Below are 22,148 nucleotides of genomic sequence, written 5' to 3'. Positions count from 1 at the left end.
TTCTACAGAACTCTTAAGATGTTTTTACAGTAGCTTTACAAAAACCAGCGTCGAGTAAGTTCTACAGAACTCTCGAGATGTTTTTACAGTAGCTTTACAAAAACCAGCGTCGAGTAAGTTCTACAGAACTCTCGAGATGTTTTTACAGTAGCTTTACAAAAACCAGCGTCGAGTACTTCATCTATAAAAAAAAAACCAATGCAATTTGAATTTACAATAAAGAAAACAATGCAGACCAAACTATCTTCGCAAGAACAAAACGGAACTTGCATGTGGCAACGGTGGTCTAATTCTGGAGTACTTCGATCTAAGAGAGAAAGTGTCGAATTTGAAGAAAAACAGGAATGTTGGGAAACAGCAGCAAGGAAGAAAATTTCCACGTCATAATTTAAACGCATCTTCAATCCAGACCAAATAAAACTACATGTTCTATAAATGTAGTAACCAAAGTTCAACCAAGGACATAACGAAAAAGCATCAGAGGACGTTTTAGGTGACACTCTTTGAGACGAACATTTCTTGATATTTCATTCACAATATGTTTTGATTTTCTTTGTCATGATTTCGCTTCATTATTCAATTTTAAACGTTATGAATACTATAAAAAAACTTCTAAAAATTTCGAAAAAATCTCAGTTTACTTAATTGGACAACATTCTACATCTTCGAAATTTATGCATGTGATTAGAAACTGTATATTAATACGAGCAGTGATTTTTCTATATGATGCACACACCTATGACTAGACTGACTTTTTTGTTATTCATTATCACTGAGTTCAGTATCAGGAATAAAATATTCTTGTTTTTCCATACGCTACCACAACAGTGCAGCTGCAGCAATTATTTTCTTTCTAACAACTTCTTCTTAATGTCTCCCTTCATTGCCTCACTTTTGAAGTTTTTTAGCGTTCACCCCTGTCAAAAAGGCTTTTGGTTCTGTTCCCTGACCGAGACATACAAAAATATCTCGAAAATGGTCCTGCTAAACGCCCAGCATACCAGGAAGTGGGACGACTGGTTCGCCCGTTGTCAGTATGTGACCGGGTGGTGTGTCCTGCTGGATGTCTTCAGCAGTGTGCTTCTATGTGGTAACACTATATAGTCGGCATCAGTTCCGCGCTATCACAAAGAGACAATCAAAACCATACGCAGCCTTCAAAAACACATGCACGCCACACGCACAGTGTATATAACCCCAACCTGTCCACCGATATGTCCTAGTTATTTGCTTTTAATAGTCCTATCTAGATCACGTACCTGAAATATAGTATCATAAGGTTCGGGCGATAAGTTATCAGATAACACCACACTGTGACATTGGCGAACTTAACTGATGCTGCAGATAACTGACAACATATACCACTCATGGATGATAATTCAGCGTCTTTTGTTTGGAGTGTGACGAAATCACCATGTCAGGTTTGTATATTTTGTTATAGTTAAGCTGTTTTATGACCTGTATACGACCTATAGTGATTAGTGAGCATTACCGGCTATATAATGACAGCCGACATACGAACTAGTCCACACATTTATCACTCAAGCTAACACGGAGCTGATGTTGAAATCCTTGACATGTTCTTTCGCTTGGAACCAGTCTTTATGAAACCTGGTTGGATTTCCTTATGTGTATTTTGATGTGGTATATTGGTTGATCCACCCGCTGTAATCACGTTTAATTTTTACTTTGAACTGTCCCTCATAAAGCACGCTGTACATACAAGTAATGCACTCTGTTTGGTTAATGTGATGTGCGGTTGAGTGATTTATACAGCGGTTGAGAATTAGTGTGTGCATCCCCAAGAGGTCAGAGTTAGCCGTTAATTCCATGTGTTTTTGTGTTCGTATTGCTTTGAAATTCGTCACAGCAACTTTCTAGGGTGTTATTTATGTATTTGTATAATCTGCAACCCAAACGTCACAAAAATTAAAGATTGTCACATGAGCATTCAACGTCATTTCCTCGGTGTCTTCCAGTCTGGCCAATATTTGAGTTTTAGGTGAGAAATGGGTAGAGGAAAATGTTGGCCAGAGTGGAATAGGTGTGTTTTACTAAAACAACACAGATGATTACTATCAAAATACTGACAGCTCGGGTAGACACAGGTAAACTCAAAAGAATGAGGTCACCACATTTTGAATATTTTCTAATATGTTCTAATTTATTAATCAGTTACAAATAATTTATTAATGATTTAGTTATATTGTATCTAAAGTATTTATTTATCAACTTATAAACAAAACGCATGTAAAACATATTAAATTCATATCAAAAGCTATTTTTAGTCAAACATGTTTAAACAATCGGTCATAAGACTGCACCATATAATTTAAAACAGTTACCATTATAGAAAAATTACTTTGTATATCACAATTTTATCAATATAATTTTATGTTTGATATATCTTATAAGAAAAACATTATGAATTCATGAAAAAAGAAACAGTTGAATTATCACAAAAGTTGTATGATACTGCATATCACATAATTAAAGAATGAGCAATAGTATTTAACACAAACACTTGGTAAATACAGGTCTAGCTAAAGCACTAACTTGATAAATACAGGTCTAGCTAAAGCACTAACTTGACAAATATAATCTACATATTCATGCTAATATAGCAAAAGGTATAAATCAATGTCCAATTACTGAGATAATTCATTTTAATATAGCATTTATAGATATAATAACACAATGCTCATAACACAACTTATATTAAAGTTGAAATTTTTCAAGCGAAATGTACAGTAGTTGGGATTTACTCGCTCAGATGAACTAAATTGGAAGCTGCGTCAGCATAGTGTAAACGTCAGGTTCGTAATTCCTGAATCTGTCCTTCAGGATGTGCAATGTGTTAGGCGATTTTCAGATTATCAGATTATCACAAACTGCACTTTCAAATTGTAGTAATCGGAATATAAAGGTTTCATACTGAAATAAACTTCAATAAAGTTCAAAAAAATTGTCTCAAGACCTATTGAGGTTTATACCCCCATATACCTCAACATAACTTTATTCAATCCGTAATTAAGTCTATTTATGAAGTGAAAAATCTCTTAGAATAGCAGACAGCAATAGACCGATGCATGATGCTGATTGGTGTAGTTCGCATAATTCATTCCTGGGTATTCATTGCATTTTTTCATTTTTTTTTTTTATTTCTTTTGCATTTTTGAGATCAACAATAAATCGTATTAACATTGACAACGCGTTTGATGGATAGTTATTAGATATCCTTTTAGAAATTGAGGTTGAAACAGAAGGTCGCCTGACCTCCTCCCCATGCAAACCTGGCAATCAATCGAGTACTACATGTACATGTGTACACGTTGGAAAAAAGTACCAGCATATTACGTCATTTAGAGATATTCATTTCTGGCCCTTTTCCGTTTCACTGTCTAGGATTACGATATTGTCATTAGCGTCCACAACTAATCGTGTAGTTTTGTTATCACCTCACATTGAAATTTCGATTGATAACGAAATTTGCCTGTTTTCTCTCCAAATAGCAAAGAACTCTATCGCAGAGCAGTATACGAGTGGTAAATTAATGCGTGATCTATAATTTCTGAACATTACTATGTAGTAGTGGAAGGACAGATATCTGTGCAGTTCACATAGAATTGTACATGTAGAAACATAGATACATACGTACAAGCAGATGTTCAATATCACAAAATGACAGAGTTAGCTGAATACCTTTGCTTTACCGGAACTGTTTGGACGTTTGGAATCTAAAGCAACCGAAATTATAACCGCAAGTCATATTACGAAAATTGAAATGAAACCGCAAGGATACTTTATTCGACAGTTTTCAATGTGCGCTTATAATATTTATGTTTAATACATTCTCGTTTTTTAGCCCACCATCATCAGATGGTGGGCTATTCAAATCGCCCTGCGTCCGTGGTCCGTGGTCCGTGGTCCGTCCGTCCAACCGTCCGTCCCTCCGTCCATCCGTCCGTCCATCCGTCCGTCCGTCCGTCCGTCCGTCGTCCGTCCGTCCGTCCGTAAACAATTCTTGTTATCGCTAATCCTCAGAAAGTACTGAAGGGATCTTTCTCAAATTTCATACGTAAGTTTCCCTTGGCGCCTAGTTATGCATATTGCATTTTGAGACCAATCGGAAAACAACATGGCCGACAGGCAGCCATCTTGGATTTTGACAATTGAAGTTTGTTATCGCTATTTCTCAGAAAGTTATGAAGGGATCTTTCTCAAATTTCATATGCAGGTTCCCCTTGGTGCCTAGTTATGCATATTGCATTTTGAGACCAATCAAAAAACAACATGGCCGACAGGCAGCCATCTTGGATTTTGACAATTGAAGTTTGTTATCGCTATTTCTCAGAAAGTACTGAGGGGATCTTTCTCAAATTTCATATGTACGTTTCTCTTGGTGCCTAGTGATGCATATTGCATTTTGAGACCAATCAGAAAACAACATGGCCGACAGGCAGCCATCTTGGATTTTGACAATTGAAGTTTGTTATCGCTATTTCTCAGAAAGTAATGAAGGGATCTTTCTCAAATTTTATACGTAGGTTCCTCTTGTTGCCTAGTTATGCATATTGCATTTTGAGACCAATCGGAAAACAACATGGCCGACAGGCAGCCATCTTGGATTTTGACAATTGAAGTTTGTTATCGCTATTTCTCAGAAAGCACTCGGGGATCTTTCTCAAATTTCATATGTAGGTTCCCCTCAGTGCCTAGTTTTGCATATTGGGACCAATCCAAAAACAACATGGTCGACAGACAGCCATTATCGCTAAATCTTAAATTTTACATATAGCTTCCCCTTGTTTGAAAAGTACTAGCTATAGAGGGCTGTTTCTGAATTTACACAGATTAGTAAGACTTAGAAGAAGGGAAAAGTAGAGAAAAGATCAATCTGACATGGAACCTATGAAGATCATTCAATGGTGGGCGCCAAGATCCCTCTGGGATCTCTTGTTTTATATTGCTATGCATTTTATCGTATTTGTACCTTAACTGTATATATATTTCGGTAAACATGTCAGTCTCTGCTCATTTTTACCTGTAATGACGTGAAAAGCGCCAAAGTGGTGCCCTAATCTGGTAACAAAGAAAGGAATGCTAACTATTCTATCTTTGTTTTTAATATCAATTCAAACCATTGTTGTAGTTTAAATTCTATAACAACAGCATGTCTGACAGCACGTAGATGAAAATGTATTGTCAAAATAAATGAGTGATATGCATAATTTTATGAAAAAGTGCTTGCCTTTTGTTGCGGCGATGCTAATTTTTCATCCGCTTTATATATTAATCAACCGAATATTACATCATAGAACAGCGTGTAAAGCTACATGTACATAACAGAGGTCAGGATAAAATATATGTATTTCAATGCCTCCTCTAGGGATCTAACATATTCTATATTAAATGCGTATCTTTTTGATAAACATATGCAACACATTAAAACTTTAGTGTTTTTTACACTGATTGTAGAATTACCGACAGCCAGCGTTTTTAGATGAATAGGCAAAGTCAAAGCAACTTTCAACTGTCCGTAGGAACATCGACAGCCACCAATTCGTTGAAGGCCACACAAACAAATTATGATGCAGTCATTGAGTGAATACCTTGAGACCATTCTGAAGGAGTGTGGTGGGTTCGGACTTTTCCAATTCCTCATGTACACAGTGGTAATGGGAAGTAAGCTGCCAGTCGCGTGGAGTATGATGATGATGTCATATGTAGGCGTGATACCTGATTGGTGGTGCGATTATTCCGTAAACAGAACAGACAGTCCAGTGACAGAAATTCCCTGGATGAACTCCTCTTTCCAGAAGTGTTCCCCACCAGTTAATGCGTCCTCCGGTTCCTGCAGTCGACACAGGTTTCAGAAGAATATGTACAATATCGTAAATGAGGTAGGTTGTTACAGCACTCAAGCTGTATGTAGTTAGTTTGAGATTTGTGTTACGTTTTGTAGGCACAGGATAAATAATTGCCAAAAAACGTGATAGTTTTTGGTTAAGTGGTAATACAAAATTCTTTGGCGAGAATGTCCCCATGCTTGCAAGATAAAATGACACTTACCTAACAGTACAATGATGTTGATAAATGTAAGATGTTTTATATGATTATATAAACACCGCCATGTAACCCAACTCTTTAAACATGCAAATGTTACTTTCCAGTATAATGGAATATGTACTAATTGGATTGTTTATGGTGCGTGATATAAGGTGGTATGTCGTTAATGAAAGGTTGTTGACGCGATTTGAACCTTTTATGAAATGGCAGAAATCCATACATCTAGCCTGTCATGACGGTTATTTTTCAGCAAAGATATTTTAAGTTTTTTCTTTTATATATACTATTTTAGAACTCTCCAAACAAACAAACAAAAAAGTCTTATGGCATAGAAATGACAATGTATTATCATGAATCATGTGCAGCTTTCATGCTGAGCAGGATCTAATAATTATTGTTATTTCAAAGTGGGATTTGGTTTGTGATCGGGAGCTGATAACATCCACCATTACAACTATCCAAATGGCGGGACTTTTCATCAGCGGTTTCTTTTCTGGACATTTCGCGGATGCATACGGAAGAAAACCTATATACTTCCTATCTTTGCTGACCCTGGCTGTGACTAATGCTATCGGAGCTTATTCGGTGTCCTGGCAGATGTTTGCCGTACTCCGGTTTTTTATTGGTTTCGCCGTCGGGTGCTATATTGCTGTTTTCTACACATATTTGATAGAGTTTACTCCGGCTAGATATCGAGCTATGACAACGACTTTCCCTATATGGGCAGTGTGGAGTGGTCTTTTCGCCTTTGTATGCATGTGGCTACACAATTGGAAGTACTTGCATCTAGCTTCGGCCCTCACCTCTGTCCCGTGGCTGTTGGCCTGGTGGTAGGTAGCTCTTCTTTACAATGTCCACAGAGGTTTGGTTTTGTTGTTTTCATTGTTTAATGTTCAATCAAAAGACGAGTTCATTTGCGACAGCATACCAAGTAGAAGTCATCTAATGACAAAATTAAAATAGTCTTGCCTTTCTTCTTCCAACTTATCATGAATAATTCATAGAAGCAATAGCCCAATATGCCCCCTTGAATGCAATATTAAGACCTATGAACCGATCGCTTGGTGTTAAAGACCATCCGGAACATAGCCAACCTCAGGGTGATCCGAATGTGTTAAAGACCTGAAGGTATTGCAGTTGACGCGTATCCTTCCGGAACCCTTTGTCTTGTACTGTATTGTTCCAAGCGTCTCTGTGCAAAACTGAATTTTGTAAACTTTTGCCTGCACTTGTTTTCGATTTTTATTTAGAATTAATGTTCATATATTTTGCTTATTTCTAACGCATCATCGTAATATACTGTAAAACTGTCCAAACACGAACTGGCTTGATGCAAACATTTGCGTATCACGAAGTCAATTAACATCTTTTTAAAACCAATTACGGATTTATGATATACGAACTATTTCCCCCAGTCCTGTGGAATTCTTTATAAATACACTGAAATATAATCAGACACTGTATTTCGTAAGCATTGAACTGTTTTTGTATGGTACACATGTATTTATGATATATTTGAATGCCAGAGCCTTGCAAGCAAACAACATAATGTGCGTTAGCCTTGTGTGTAACGCGTGATGGACGACATTTAAACGTACATCAATGCCAGAGCTCTCAAACAGACTATATAGTGACAATGCCAGACAAATGTAAATATTATACTACGTAGATCAGCTGTGTTATGTTAATTTTATCAAAGACCTCGCCCACTGGTTTTATTGGTTACAAAAGATATTTTACATGTTTATCCGTGAAATGTAACTGCCCGCAAGTCCACCACAAGCTTCTTAATTTAATAATTCCACTTGAAGTATAAAAGAGTAGTTCGCTGAATATGATAGATTGGTTGTATATTGTAATGGAATATTAGTACCTGGATGTATTTATTTATTTATCTTTATTTTTTTAAATATCCAGGTACTTGCCGGAGAGTTTTCGATGGTTGATAACACACGGAAAACAAGAAGATGCCGTGAAGGTTGTTCATCATATCGCGAAGACCAACAAGAAGGGCGTGCCTGATTTGTCGACGCTACCAGAAGTTGTGGATAATGATGTCTCGATCAGCCAATCGAAACAGGCATTTACTTTGCGTGATATCTTATGCTCCAGAAAACTTTTGTCGCAGAGTTTACTTTTGTCGGTTGGATGGTGAGTTTGTATATAATGAATGTGATTGTATTATAGAGGGATTGTACATATGACACACACGATATAAGCATCTTTCAATAAAACTTTGGAGTTAGATAAAGTGAAGTAAAAATGAACTAAGCTGCATCATACAGCTTTTTGTCTTCCTGGGGCTCCTTAGTTATGGTAGCTGTTTAGACCTTCTAGGTCTCGTCAGTGATGCCATTGACATCATATAACTGTTTAATTTGGTTTGGTTTAATTTGTTTAACGTCCTATTAACAGCTAAGGTCATTTAAGGACGACCTCCCGTGCGTGCGACATGCATGCATGTGGTGAGTGCGTATGTGTGTTTTGGGAGGCTGTGGTATGTTCGTGTTAAATCTCCTTGTGATAGGCCAGAACTTTTGCCGATTTATAGTGCTACCTCACTGAAGCATACTGCCGAAGAGACCCAGCAGCACACCCCACCCGGTCACATTATACTGACAACGGGCGAACCAGTCGTCCCACTCCAAATATGCTGTTTAGCCCTTTTAGGCCTCGTCAGTGATATTGAGACCTTGCACAGCTGTTTCGTCATCGAGGAATTATCAGTTAAGCTTACGGACATACACTGTATCTATAAGACCAAGCTCTACATCTGGTGGCGATTGGTGTTGATTAAATAGTCAAAGGTCACATTTGACGTGACCTTTGACCCATTCTGCATAATTTTCATGAATTAATGTCATAATTCCATAACACCTCAACAGATTCGTTTCATATATACACCAAGGTATCATAACACCAATTTTTATACCTGATTATATTCGGATGGTAATCGATCAAGGTATAAAGGCCAGAGGTCTTGATCCCTTTTGAATTGGATACAGTGTGTCCTGTATCGTGCCGATTCAATTTCATACCTTGCGAACTACTTAAAAGATTTGATTTATATCTACATCATAGGAATATGCATAGGATCAGGGGCGCCCATGTCTTACAAATACTTTATAGTCTGAGCATAAAGTCGGTAGGTTATAGTGTTGACATGTTGGCATATACGTATATCGTCCTATTGTAGCATATGCAGCATAGTCATGATATATAACAAAACACAAATATAGATTTTCTTTTATTTGTTGCCAGGATTACAGCCTCCTACGTATACTACGCCATTTCCTTTGGTGTGCAGAGCCTCTCTGGTGATATCTATATCAACATCTTCCTCATTAATATCATCGACATTCCCGCTCAGATTGTGACCTACTACATGGCCAACTGGTTAGTAGTATTACCGTAATTATAACTTGATAAAATTGATAACACAAGGACAAGGTCATAAAATAGGTCATGTCCAGATAATATCACGTTCTCAAGATGTGTACTTGACTAGCAGGTTTATGTTTTTGTTGATTGAAAATTTCATCAGGTTACACCTCATAACCCCTTATCTGTTTATATTCATTTAATATCCTTGAATTCTGTTCATTCACGTCAACAATCATAAGTAAAGTATGTCACAAACATCTAAAAATAGAACAACCTGCGCACACCGGATGAACAGAAAAACAAAGGTTTTCTTATCAAATGCCTTGACATTTTACTGCCAATTCAAGGTAGCTTTTCACGTTGAACCAATTTTTTAGTTTTGCCTAACGAGTCTTAGAGGATGCCGTAACTTTGTCCACTCCTTTTTATTGCCATCTGATCAAGATTTCTTCGTCACATCTCCACGGCAGGGTATTATCATTTCTTTCCAATCATACTTTTTCTACGCACAAATGATAATCAGCGTGATGACAATCCCAAAAGTCATAAGTCAAAAGTTTAATGTATATTTGTTGATGCTAAACACAATGTTTAGTTATTGACGTGTATATGACAATTTAATAATCCCACACGATGTTTAAGTTACGTGAGTCAATTGTTACGCCTTTGGGGGGTTAATTGATTAATAACTAAAATGAAAAAAATAAAATATGAATATTCAGAAATTTATTGGATGATTTGAACAAATGGACCGTGCGTAATCAAAACAGTAATACGACAGAAAAAATAATTATCTCCCACCTTAAGGACGTGAGAGAGAAATAGACAACTAATAGACAACCAAGAATATCCACCATTGAGATTTCCCTGTCACACCCACAAGGTCGGGGACGATTATGTTTATATCACCCATAGCAACAACGGCATCATCCTGTGAAGCACGTTGAGAACATTATTTAATATGCATACAATATCAAAATACGGCTACAACGCTTATTTATTGGTACCTAGAACTGCAGTGTGATATTTTACAAAGTAACGTTCTAAAATCAAACATAAACGCAGCAGGTCCACATAATTATCATTGAATGGAAATCTTGAATATTTTAGCTGGTATTTTTTTTATTGTTTTTTTTTATTTTTTTATTTATTTATTTATTTTACTTTATTTTATTTTTTTTAAATGAAAAATATGTAATAAGGATTTCCTTGGTAAGGAAGCACGCTCCATTGGTTCTATTAAAAATAGGAAGTGTAATCATAGTGTTTGTAAACAAACATCAAATTACTGTTGAATTAAGTATGTTTCATCTTACCTCACCAATAAAAATACCAAGCAAGACGCTGCAGAACTCCAGAGAGGCTCAGTAAGATAACACCTTAACTAAGTTACAAGGAAGTAGAGTTGTGAGGAAATGAGATACTCTTGAACGATTCAAGAGCAGAAAGTACTCTTAGGCGATTTAAGAGCAGGCTGCAGATCAAGATCTAGACTCTGGAGTGATTCAAATGAAGATAATCTTAAGCGGTTTCAGAGAAGGCAAAAAGAGACTGTTGAGCGATTCAAGAGACACAAAATAATGACGATAAACTCTTGAGCGATTCAAGAAGGAAAGATAAAAAATAATTACATAAACTACAAACAATATTCTAAACATAGTAACTAGATACTTATAATTATACTACTAAAGTAATGGGGGTAAATTCCCCAAGGAATGAAGCCAAAAAGCAAGTTGAATGTGATCTTGATATCAGGATAATAAAACACGGACTTTTCTGTCATATTGGAGATACCACCTTTGGTCGAAACTAAAAGTACTTAATGTAGATAATCCTCGTACATGAAGTGACTGATTGTTTGTTTATCAGTATTGGCCGGAGATTGACTTGTCTGATGTTCTTTGTCGTTGGGGGTCTGGCAGGTATTGTGGTGGCAGTTGTGGAAGTTTCAGGTGAGCTCAGAAAGTTATTTATACACAGTCGTTTTTACAGCTGTCAAAATTAAAGATGGTCAAACTGGAGGTGAAATCTGGATCAGACGTTATAACAGATTCGGAAAGATAGAAAATGATAAGTTAAACTGGACAAGGCTATTTTCACGAAGTTCATTGTATATTTACTGTTTAAAAGTTGGATTGCATTTTCCCATACAATGTAATGAGACTCTAAGATACAATGTTATTTAAAACAAAGAACAATTATATGAATAATTTATTGTCTGGTAAGGAAGATATATATCCCATGGTATAAGTTTGATACTGTAAATGTGCATATTTTGGCAGTTTTCCTATTTTAGCGGTTGATTCTTATTATAAACATTACATTTAATTAATCAGATAATTTCTGTTTCTTAATTTTTTTTCTACGTAGACTATCCTTGGTGTGCATCTTATTGTTACTTTAATATGTTGAACTTGGACATTACGTTAAAATTTGAAAGCGCCAAAATAAATGCCCATACCTAGAACAACAAAGTTGCAGGTATTGTTAGAAATCTTACCAGGAAGTGTTTACCTTAAAATGTTAACTGTGTTGCTGTTTTTGTCATTACTCCAGATGTCCAACAGAAGGATGTAATAATTAACGGATTCGCCCTGACGTGTAAGTTAAGCGTTGGTGCTGCCTGGACTTCCTTGATCGTTTTCACGGCGGAAACCTATCCCACTGTTGTAAGGTACGTTGTAGCAGGAGTTGTTTATATCGTTTAGATTATTGAGGTAAATTGGTAGTTAGTAGATTGTTCTTCCTCGATGATTATTGTAACCCTCCTCGTCATTTCCAGAATCTTGGGAACACTGGTACTCATTGAAACTAACACATTGTTCTTATATTAATTTCAAAGTTAGTCACCCCCGAAATGAATATAACATAGATAGTATCCAAAAAATTATTTTGGGATGATAAATTCAAATTCATTAAGGGCTTAATGAAAAAAAATCAAGCAATCCATCAAAACTTGATTAAACTTTCATTGTTACGATTGGCGCCCATGTGAAGACCCGGGAAATACTTAGTCTTGCTCCACAAGCAAACGCTGTTGTTTTCCGTGGGAAAATTCGAGTTCTGATATTGATCGGTTGAGCGTAAGACTAGTAAGCCAGAGGTCCCGAGTTCGATCCTTAGTCGATTAATTGATTTTTAATTGATAAATAACGTGCTCTGTTACATTGTTTTTCTCCTTTAATTCTTGGATAAACTTGTGTGAAATTACAGAAATATTGGCAATGGTCTGCAGAATTCCTTGTCGAGGCTAGGAGGGATGGTTTCGCCTTTAATTGTTTACGTGGTAAGTGTTTGTATGTTTTTACATTGTGGATATATCTGTTTGACTTCTTCGCGGGGGTAATACTGACCATGCCTCAAGGAATAGACAACCTATCACCAATTTGCTTGATCATAGACTTTCGGAGACATTTCATATCTAAAACGAATCCCTTCAGTTTTATCAACTGTACAACTGGAGTTAAAGGATAAAAGCTATTTATGATATCTGACTGGCCTGAATATTCAAGAGGACTTTGTCAACTCCATGTTATGGATCCCTCTGTCAAGTTTCCTCAATTGTAGTTTTCTGGGTTTTTTTTTTTGGTTTTTTCCCCATTTTTTGTTAAAGGTGATATCAGGTTTAAAATCAAGACACCGACTGTTGAGGACTTCATCTTATTTCACTTATTCCAACGTAATGCTGTATCACACGACTGACTTATAATAAACCTGTACTTCCGCTTTATCTATTGCATATCTTCTGAAATATATATACTAAATTCCACTTTTAAGAAATAAAAAATTTTGCAGAAGAATAAATAAAAACATTTTGAAACAATATGTAATTCAAATCAGTACAAAATTAAAGCTTTATTCTTTATTTGAATATTTGTGATGCGTTTCCGTTGTAGAACATCTGTAGCTTCTTCCATCCCAATGTGCTAATAAGCTGATTTCAACTTCCGTAATGTAATAACCAGGTACATCCAATCATAATGAATTTACATGTTTCCAATCAAAGTGTATTTAGCTTATTACTACTTCCATATTGCATCTAGCAGATACCTCAATCCATAATGAAATTACATCTCTCTAATTAAACAGTAATTTGCGTTTCTTCCATTCTAAATGTAGTTATATCCACCATTCCCGAAATGTAATAAAAATATAATAACTCATTTATTCCTTCCCCTTTCATGAAAATATCGGATATTAATATTTTCTTCGATCATGAAAATAATAGATTTTTTTAATTTCAGAGTGTTACTGTTTGATTCTTGCTTCTTCCGTGTAACAAGCTTATTACTACGAATACAAAGTGTAATCATAAGATATCCCCATCCAAAATGTAATAATCAGATACCCCATCCAAAATGTAATAATCAGATACCCCATCCAAAATGTAATAATCAAATAACCCATCCAACATATAATTTTTCAGAGCTAAAATTAGATATTCCCATCCATATAGTAATTAGGTCTACAATGTTTTGTTCAATAGCACAGATGACGAATCCTTCCTCCCATCGTGTAATTGGCTGAAAACAGAAACATTGTCATTTTTATTATTTATAATACATTCAACCTTACACGTCAGTTTAGAGTGACAAATGTGCGATTCATTTACAGGCACTAAAAATAAGTTCAACCTAATACTATAGGCGACCGCATATGAAATTTATAAATAATGTTGCATTCTAAATGATATAAAGCACCCAATTTGTCACGAATGGGTTTTGTTGTTTTCCATGACTAATTTACCAATATATTTTAAAGTTTTCCTCGAAATAGCATATTCTTCCGGAAAAAAGATTAAATTATGAATACAAAAATATATTTACAATTTCATGGGAAAGACTATACTTATCGACAAGGCACTGGTTAAGTTTCACTCACGTTACTTCATGTGGAAATTCCTCAGTATTGAAGCTAAAGATCGGCGTTGTGTTGTTATTGGAAGCGTATTGTCTTCCCGTATAACGACATCGTTCACACTGGGAGGAGCCCAGCCTCCGAATTTAGGAATACCAACTTTCTCCTCTGTATCGAATGGAATCCCTAGGGCGGGAACGCCACTCTTGAGGCCGTTCTGCTCTTGTTCGTATGCCAATGGCACCGAGTCGAAACCAGAATTTGAGGTTATGGGCATATTCAATCCGAGATCCCGCATTCCTACATTGTTTTGGGTGTTTCCGGTTACTGAGGTTGAAACACCACCGAAGGTTGGCTGTGAGCCAATGGCGCTATTTTGAAATAGTGGACTTCCGGTTTGAATTCCGATGGGGGATAACGGTGTCGCAGCTGGAAAAAGTCCGTTTGTAGTTTGTATGGCCGGGACCTGAGGCGACACTGGAACCCCACTTGGAGCTTGAAAAGATACGCTCTGTGTTCCAATATGAGTGCTACTTTGAACAGGTATTCCTTGTGTTCCTGCCGTTAAGAACGTCATTCCCGGAGAGCCTATATTATTTAGAACACTCGGTGTACTGTGATGTATTACGGAATGTGTCGGTAGAATTGTCTGTGAAGGATGCTGCAGAAGAGCACCAGATGTTCCTATAGTACCAGGGGCTCTACCGTGTACGAAAGGTGACGTTAATCCAGTAGAGACCACACCTCTGCCCTGGTACTGGACGTTAGAATGTACAACGGGACTCTGATGGGCGATATACCGAAACTGATGCTGAAGCGGTCTTTGTCTACCAACCAGGTACTGCTGGTGTCTTGGAAATGTTCTAATGATATTATGTCCGTAGATATTGCCGTGGTGTCGTTGGCCGTGTCCGTAACCTCCCGCTGTCACTGCGGAGGAAAAGAACAGCAAAAGTGTTGCGACACAGAGTCCCCTCATGGCTTGCTGCTATCTTCGTTAGCAGTGGTCTCCTGTTTGGTGGATAGTTGTATCAGTGTAGTGGGGTATTACTTCTATAACGGTGCCACTACCCTAATAACACGGGTCACTGTAATCTTAGGTCACGGTATCTTTTAAATAAAATGGCAATGACCTGATGTGTAGTTATATATCAACCTGAGCGATGTGTTCTGGCTTTCCCTGAATTTGGAATACACATTCTATGAGAACGTCATCAAATTCGCACCTGTCTACCCCTGCACGTGAAATACTTACCAACCAATCAGAGGGTTTCATCTTTGGAGTAGACAGACCGATCGAGTTATATACTTCCTGTTAACAGGACCATCCTTGGTCTCGTGAATACCGGTATGCCCCGGGGTAATAGTGACGTTATCTGACGTGGGTGTGATGGATTATCATTATGGACCTCCCAAAATCTCTCAACAACAGATTCCATACAGGTTTATACATATATACACATAGTTCACGCACCCGATAATTACATAGGGTACACGTAATATTTACAATTCTTGAAAAATAAATATTTCAGATATAATTCTAGGACCCGTCGCGAAATGATGTCCCACTCTCTCAGATAGAAATCATACATACATGTACGTCACCAAGTATCTATGTTGTCCCACACTCTCAGATAGAGATCATACATACATGTACGTCACCAAGTATCTATGATGTCCCACACTCTCAGATAGAGATCATACAAACATGTACGTCACCAAGTATCTATGATGTCCCACACTCTCAGATAGAGATCATACATACATGTACGTCACCAAGTATCTATGATGTCCCATACTCCCAGATAGAGATCATACATACATGTACGTCACCAAGTATCTATGATGTCCCACACTCTCAGATAGAGATCATACATACATGTACGTCACCAAGTATCTATGATGTCCCACACTCTCAGATATATATCATACATACATGTACGTCACCAAGTATCTATGACGTCCCACACTCTCAGATAGAGATCATACATACATGTACGTCACCAAGTATATATGATGTCCCACACTCTCAGATAGAGATCATACATACATGTACGTCACCAAGTATCTATGATGTCCCACACTCTCAGATAGAGATCATACATACATGTACGTCACCAAGTATCTATGATGTCCCACACTCTCAGATAGAGATCATACATACATGTACGTCACCAAGTATATATGATGTCCCACACTCAGATAGATATCAAACATACATGTACGTCACCAAGTATATATGATGTCCCACACTCTCAGATAGAGATCATACATACATGTACGTCACCAAGTATCTATGATGTCACACACTCTCAGATAGAGATCATACATACATGTACGTCACCAAGTATATATGATGTCCCACACTCAGATAGAAATCATACATACATGTACGTCACCAAGTATATATGATGTCCCACACTCAGATAGAGATCATACATACATGTACGTCACCAAGTATCTATGATGTCCCACACTCTCAGATAGAGATCATACATACATGTACGTCACCAAGTATATATGATGTCCCACACTCAGATAGATATCATACATACATGTACGTCACCAAGTATCTATGATGTCCCATACTCTCAGATAGAGATCATACATACATGTACGTCACCAAGTATCTTTGATGTCACACACTCTCAGATAGAGATCATACATACATGTACGTCACCAAGTATCTTTGATGTCACACACTCTCAGATAGAGATCATACATACATGTACGTCACCAAGTATATATGATGTCCCACAATCTCAGATAGAGATCATACATACATGTACGTCACCAAGTATCTATGATGTCCCACACTCTCAGATAGAGATCATACATACATGTACGTCACCAAGTATCTATGATGTCCCACACTCTCAGATAGATATCATACATACATGTACATCACCAAGTATCTATGTTGTCCCACACTCTCAGATAGAGATCATACATACATGTACGTCACCAAGTATCTATGATGTCCCACACTCTCAGATAGAGATCATACATACATGTACGTCACCAAGTATCTATGATGTCCCACACTCTCAGATAGATATCATACATACATGTACATCACCAAGTATCTATGATGTCCCATACTCCCAGATAGAGATCATACATACATGTACGTCACCAAGTATCTATGATGTCCCACACTCTCAGATAGAGATCATACATACATGTACGTCACCAAGTATCTATGATGTCCCACACTCTCAGATAGATATCATACATACATGTACGTCACCAAGTATATATGATGTCCCACACTCTCAGATAGAGATCATACATACATGTACGTCACCAAGTATCTATGATGTCCCACACTCTCAGATATATATCATACATACATGTACGTCACCAAGTATCTATGATGTCCCACACTCTCAGATAGAGATCATACATACATGTACGTCACCAAGTATATATGATGTCCCATACTCAGATAGATATCATACATACATGTACGTCACCAAGTATATATGATGTCCCATACTCTCAGATAGAGATCATACATACATGTACGTCACCAAGTATATATGATGTCCCACACTCTCAGATATATATCATACATACATGTACGTCACCAAGTATATATGATGTCCCACACTCTCAGATAGAGATCATACATACATGTACGTCACCAAGTATCTATGATGTCCCACACTCTCAGATAGAGATCATACATACATGTACGTCACCAAGTATCTATGACGTCCCACACTCTCAGATAGAGATCATACATACATGTACGTCACCAAGTATATATGATGTCCCATACTGTCAGATATATATCATACATACATGTACGTCACCAAGTATATATGATGTCCCACACTCTCAGATATATATCATACATACATGTACGTCACCAAGTATATATGATGTCCCACACTCTCAGATATATATCATACATACATGTACGTCACCAAGTATCTATGACGTCCCACACTCTCAGATAGAGATCATACATACATGTACGTCACCAAGTATCTATGTTGTCCCACACTCTCAGATAGAGATCATACATACATGTACGTCACCAAGTATATATGATGTCCCACACTCTCAGATAGAGATCATACATACATGTACGTCACCAAGTATCTATAATGTCCCACACTCTCAGATTAAGATCATACATACATGTACGTCACCAAGTATCTATGATGTCCCACACTCTCATATAGAGATCATACATACATGTACGTCACCAAGTATCTATGACGTCCCACACTCTCAGATAGAGATCATACATACATGTACGTCACCAAGTATCTATGATATCCCACACTCTCAGATAGAGATCATACATACATGTACGTCACCAAGTATCTATGATGTCCCACACTCTCAGATAGAGATCATACATACATGTACGTCACCAAGTATTTATGATGTCCCACACTCTCAGATAGAGATCATACATACATGTACGTCACCAAGTATATATGATGTCCCACACTCTAAGATAGATATCATACATACATGTACGTCACCAAGTATATATGATGTCACACACTCTCAGTATCATACATACATGTACGTCACCAAGTATATATGATGTCCCACACTCTCAGATAGAGATCATACATACATGTACGTCACCAAGTATATATGATGTCCCACACTCTCAGATAGAGATCATACATACATGTACGTCACCAAGTATCTATGATGTCCCACACTCTCAGATATATATCATACATACATGTACGTCACCAAGTATATATGATGTCCCACACTCTCAGATATATATCATACATACATGTACGTCACCAAGTATCTATGATGTCCCACACTCTCAGATATATATCATACATACATGTACGTCACCAAGTATCTATGACGTCCCACACTCTCAGATATAGATCATACATACATGTACGTCACCAAGTATATATGATGTCCCACACTCTCAGATAGAGATCATACATAGAGGATCTGTCATGAGTTTCCCTTCATATTAGATTGATGATACGAGTTTTGAATTTTTTATTTTTGCGAGCCTCTGGCGAGCAAAAATAAAAAATTCTAAACGAGTATCATCAATCTAATATGAAGGGAAACGAATGACAGATTCTTTTAATCATATGACGTTTTCTTTCATCGTTCCCCATCAAAAACTGATTTTCTCTTTTGCCTTGAATCGTCACATCTCAACCAAATCACCCGAACCTTCGAAGTAGGTCAATTATACCGACGAGAGAAGAAATAGTTCTAACACAACTGACTCTTGAAAGGGATTCATTTTATTAAATACACGTCTCAAAACAAAATTTCAGCATTTTTTCATTTAGTCTATAATAGATAAATTGTCCTTGGTGTTTGAAACAATGAGGAAAATATTTTAGTTTGAAAGTTCATGAGCGACTGTTTTTGATGTGACGAAGCCGTGACGTCACTTGGCGCGATAATGGAGGCTTCGTTGTACAAATGTCTATTCGCTGTCGTACAGAACCATTGTACGGCGCCTTTTCACTGCTTTGTGTTTATCCTCGTCCTCGCGGGAGTTTATGGAGATGTGAAATGTTCCACCGTGAATATTCCCACTGAACATTGTGTTCAGACTGCCGTGAAAAGCGACTTTGGATGCCGATTTGTGGCAGTGTTGTTTGTTTTGACATTACACGTGTTTGTCGACGACAGTGTCAGCATGTTATTCTGAGTAACCGTTGAAGGCAAGTTGTAACAAACTACATTGCCGTTTTTCATGAGGATTTTATTAAATAATGTTATTATTTGTTTATTTGAAAAGAATCTAGACTAGATATGTCTCATCGGACAACGCAACCGCAATTTTCTATCGGAGTTGAAATATGTTACTAGACTAGGGGTCATAAAATAGATGTTTGCCAGGCCTAATTTAATATCTTATAGTATAAATATAATTAAAAAACTTAGGATGTTTACATCTTGGATTTTATCTTTGATTGTACAATATGTTATGTTAATAGACCAATTTGTCGTTCAGTTGATTTTTTTTCAAAGTTTACAAGCACTAGTCGCCATTTTTACGAGTCGTAGTAAAAAGAAGTAGGTCGTTCCCACGCGTATGAATACAGTTCTCACGGAACCAGCCAATCAGCGTAGCGAAAGGTGTTATTACACTAGTGTCATAAAGAAAATTTATGTGATGGGTTTATGACACCGTATATAACGGTAGTCATATGATAAATACATGTACGTCACCAAGTATATATGATGTCCCACTCAGATATATATCATACATACATGTACGTCACCAAGTATCTATGATGTCCCACACTCTCAGATAGAGATCATACATACATGTACGTCACCAAGTATCTATGATGTCCCACACTCAGATAGAGTTCATACATACATGTACGTCACCAAGTATCTATGATGTCCCACACTCTCAGATAGAGATCATACATACATGTACGTCACCAAGTATCTATGATGTCCCACACTCTCAGATAGAGATCATACATACATGTACGTCACCAAGTATCTATGATGTCCCACACTCTCATGTAGATATCATACATACATGTACGTCACCAAGTATATATGATGTCCCACACTCAGATAGAGATCATACATACATGTACGTCACCAAGTACCTATGATGTCCCACACGCAGATAGAGATCATACATACATGTACGTCACCAAGTATCTTTGGTGTTTGTCTTGTATGTAGTTATCCAATACATTAAATCGTTATAAAGACCCATACAACGGCTGGTATATATCTTACATAAGGCAACGACAAATACTTTTAGACTTTCTTCTACACAATCATGAATGTCTTAAAATGAGTTTTAAGTACCACCTTGAATATTACGCGAAAAAATTGCGAAAACCAGTCGCCTATATCCCTTTAATTTTGATTATTTTAGTAAAAACATATCAATGTGGAGCATTTTTTAGATTCCTTTATTGAATTTTATTCCCTGAGAACTGGACATATATTTTTGAGGTGAATATTGAAGACCATGTGTTTTATATTTGTCAATTACATTTCTTGTTTATTGCAGAATAACCGCGTGCCGGGAACTATGTACTTTCTGTGTGGTGGCCTCATGCTCCTATCCGCCTTCTGTACAATGTTTGTGCCAGAGACTAAAGGCGTACCCCTAAAGGATACAATCGAGGAACAGACACATAAAACACCGGAAAAGGAAAGACTGTTACAATCAAATGATAGGAACGAGTATCGGACTACAGTTCCGGCAGAAAGGTCCTCCTCGGTCAACGAATGACGCGGATTTTAGTCTGTCCGTGTTTAATGGAAACCGCAGGTTACTATATATGTTCTGTGAAACATGACGTCACCGTTTTCCTTGTGTCGCAATACACATTAAACATGGCATCCGTGGCAGTGAGGAATACAGTGTGTGTAGCTTATATGAAATTCAGATATCATAAAAATATCTCTCCTTGTTTTTGTTTTGTTTTTGTTTTTTGTTTTTATTTGAAATTTTCTTCATAATAAAATAGTTTTCTCGGTGTTTGATATTACGTAGGATGTAGTGTATAAGAAAGATAGAGGATATCTTACAGTGTCTTCAGCAATACCAAATATATTTCACGAGCGAAGCTCATATATTGAGCACGCGTGAACAATATCAAAATATAAGCCTCACAAGTGAAATATATTTGATATTACTGAAGATACTGATACATATTCTCTGTTTATTACAGGTTTATAGCAAAATATACCTGGTCCACTGTTAATTTTCACAACTGCCGTTTGTAAGCAGAGTTTTGATTGGTCGAATCAGGAAAAGTGATATTCAATATAAAAAAAAGTAATATTGATCACTAGTGAAAAATAAATACAAGTATCACTTTTATAGAATGAAC

At 36.9% G+C, this 22,148-nt stretch overlaps 2 protein-coding genes across 2 annotated transcripts; one reads left to right on the top strand and one right to left on the bottom strand.

The window, feature by feature from the left end:
- The first annotated feature begins 1,305 nt into the window (after positions 1 to 1,305).
- LOC117342951 (solute carrier family 22 member 6-A-like) lies at positions 1,306 to 21,727 on the top strand. Its single transcript, XM_033905255.1, has 9 exons — positions 1,306 to 1,421; positions 5,479 to 5,903; positions 6,478 to 6,899; positions 7,987 to 8,220; positions 9,331 to 9,465; positions 11,323 to 11,405; positions 12,010 to 12,127; positions 12,667 to 12,739; positions 21,320 to 21,727. Exons 2-9 carry the CDS (start codon positions 5,589 to 5,591, stop codon positions 21,542 to 21,544), a joined length of 1,605 nt encoding a protein of 534 aa, XP_033761146.1. The 5' UTR covers positions 1,306 to 1,421; positions 5,479 to 5,588; the 3' UTR covers positions 21,545 to 21,727.
- Positions 12,932 to 15,494, bottom strand: LOC117342952. The gene is made up of 2 exons (XM_033905256.1): positions 14,335 to 15,494; positions 12,932 to 13,976 (listed from the first exon to the last, which is right to left on the bottom strand). The coding sequence occupies exon 1, from the start codon at positions 15,287 to 15,289 to the stop codon at positions 14,336 to 14,338; it is 954 nt and encodes a 317-aa protein (XP_033761147.1). The 5' UTR covers positions 15,290 to 15,494; the 3' UTR covers positions 12,932 to 13,976; position 14,335.
- Positions 21,728 to 22,148: the final 421 nt, after the last annotated feature.

This window comes from Pecten maximus, chromosome 14 (assembly GCF_902652985.1).
Source record: "Pecten maximus chromosome 14, xPecMax1.1, whole genome shotgun sequence".
Taxonomy (NCBI): Eukaryota; Metazoa; Mollusca; class Bivalvia; order Pectinida; family Pectinidae; genus Pecten; species Pecten maximus.
Note: the sequence above shows the minus strand (reverse complement) of the source record. Positions and strands in the feature narration are given on the sequence as shown.

What these genes read in the sequence shown, in the direction of transcription:
- LOC117342951 (XM_033905255.1), top strand. Translation starts at nt 5,589, where the DNA reads ATGATGCAGTCATTGAGTGAATACCTTGAGACCATTCTGAAGGAGTGT. An exon ending in TGTACAATATCGTAAATGAG is followed by an intron (nt 5,904 to 6,477) that starts GTAGGTTGTTAC and finishes GTTATTTCAAAG; the next exon opens with TGGGATTTGGTTTGTGATCG. An exon ending in CCGTGGCTGTTGGCCTGGTG is followed by an intron (nt 6,900 to 7,986) that starts GTAGGTAGCTCT and finishes TTAAATATCCAG; the next exon opens with GTACTTGCCGGAGAGTTTTC.
- LOC117342952 (XM_033905256.1), bottom strand. Translation starts at nt 15,289, where the DNA reads ATGAGGGGACTCTGTGTCGCAACACTTTTGCTGTTCTTTTCCTCCGCA.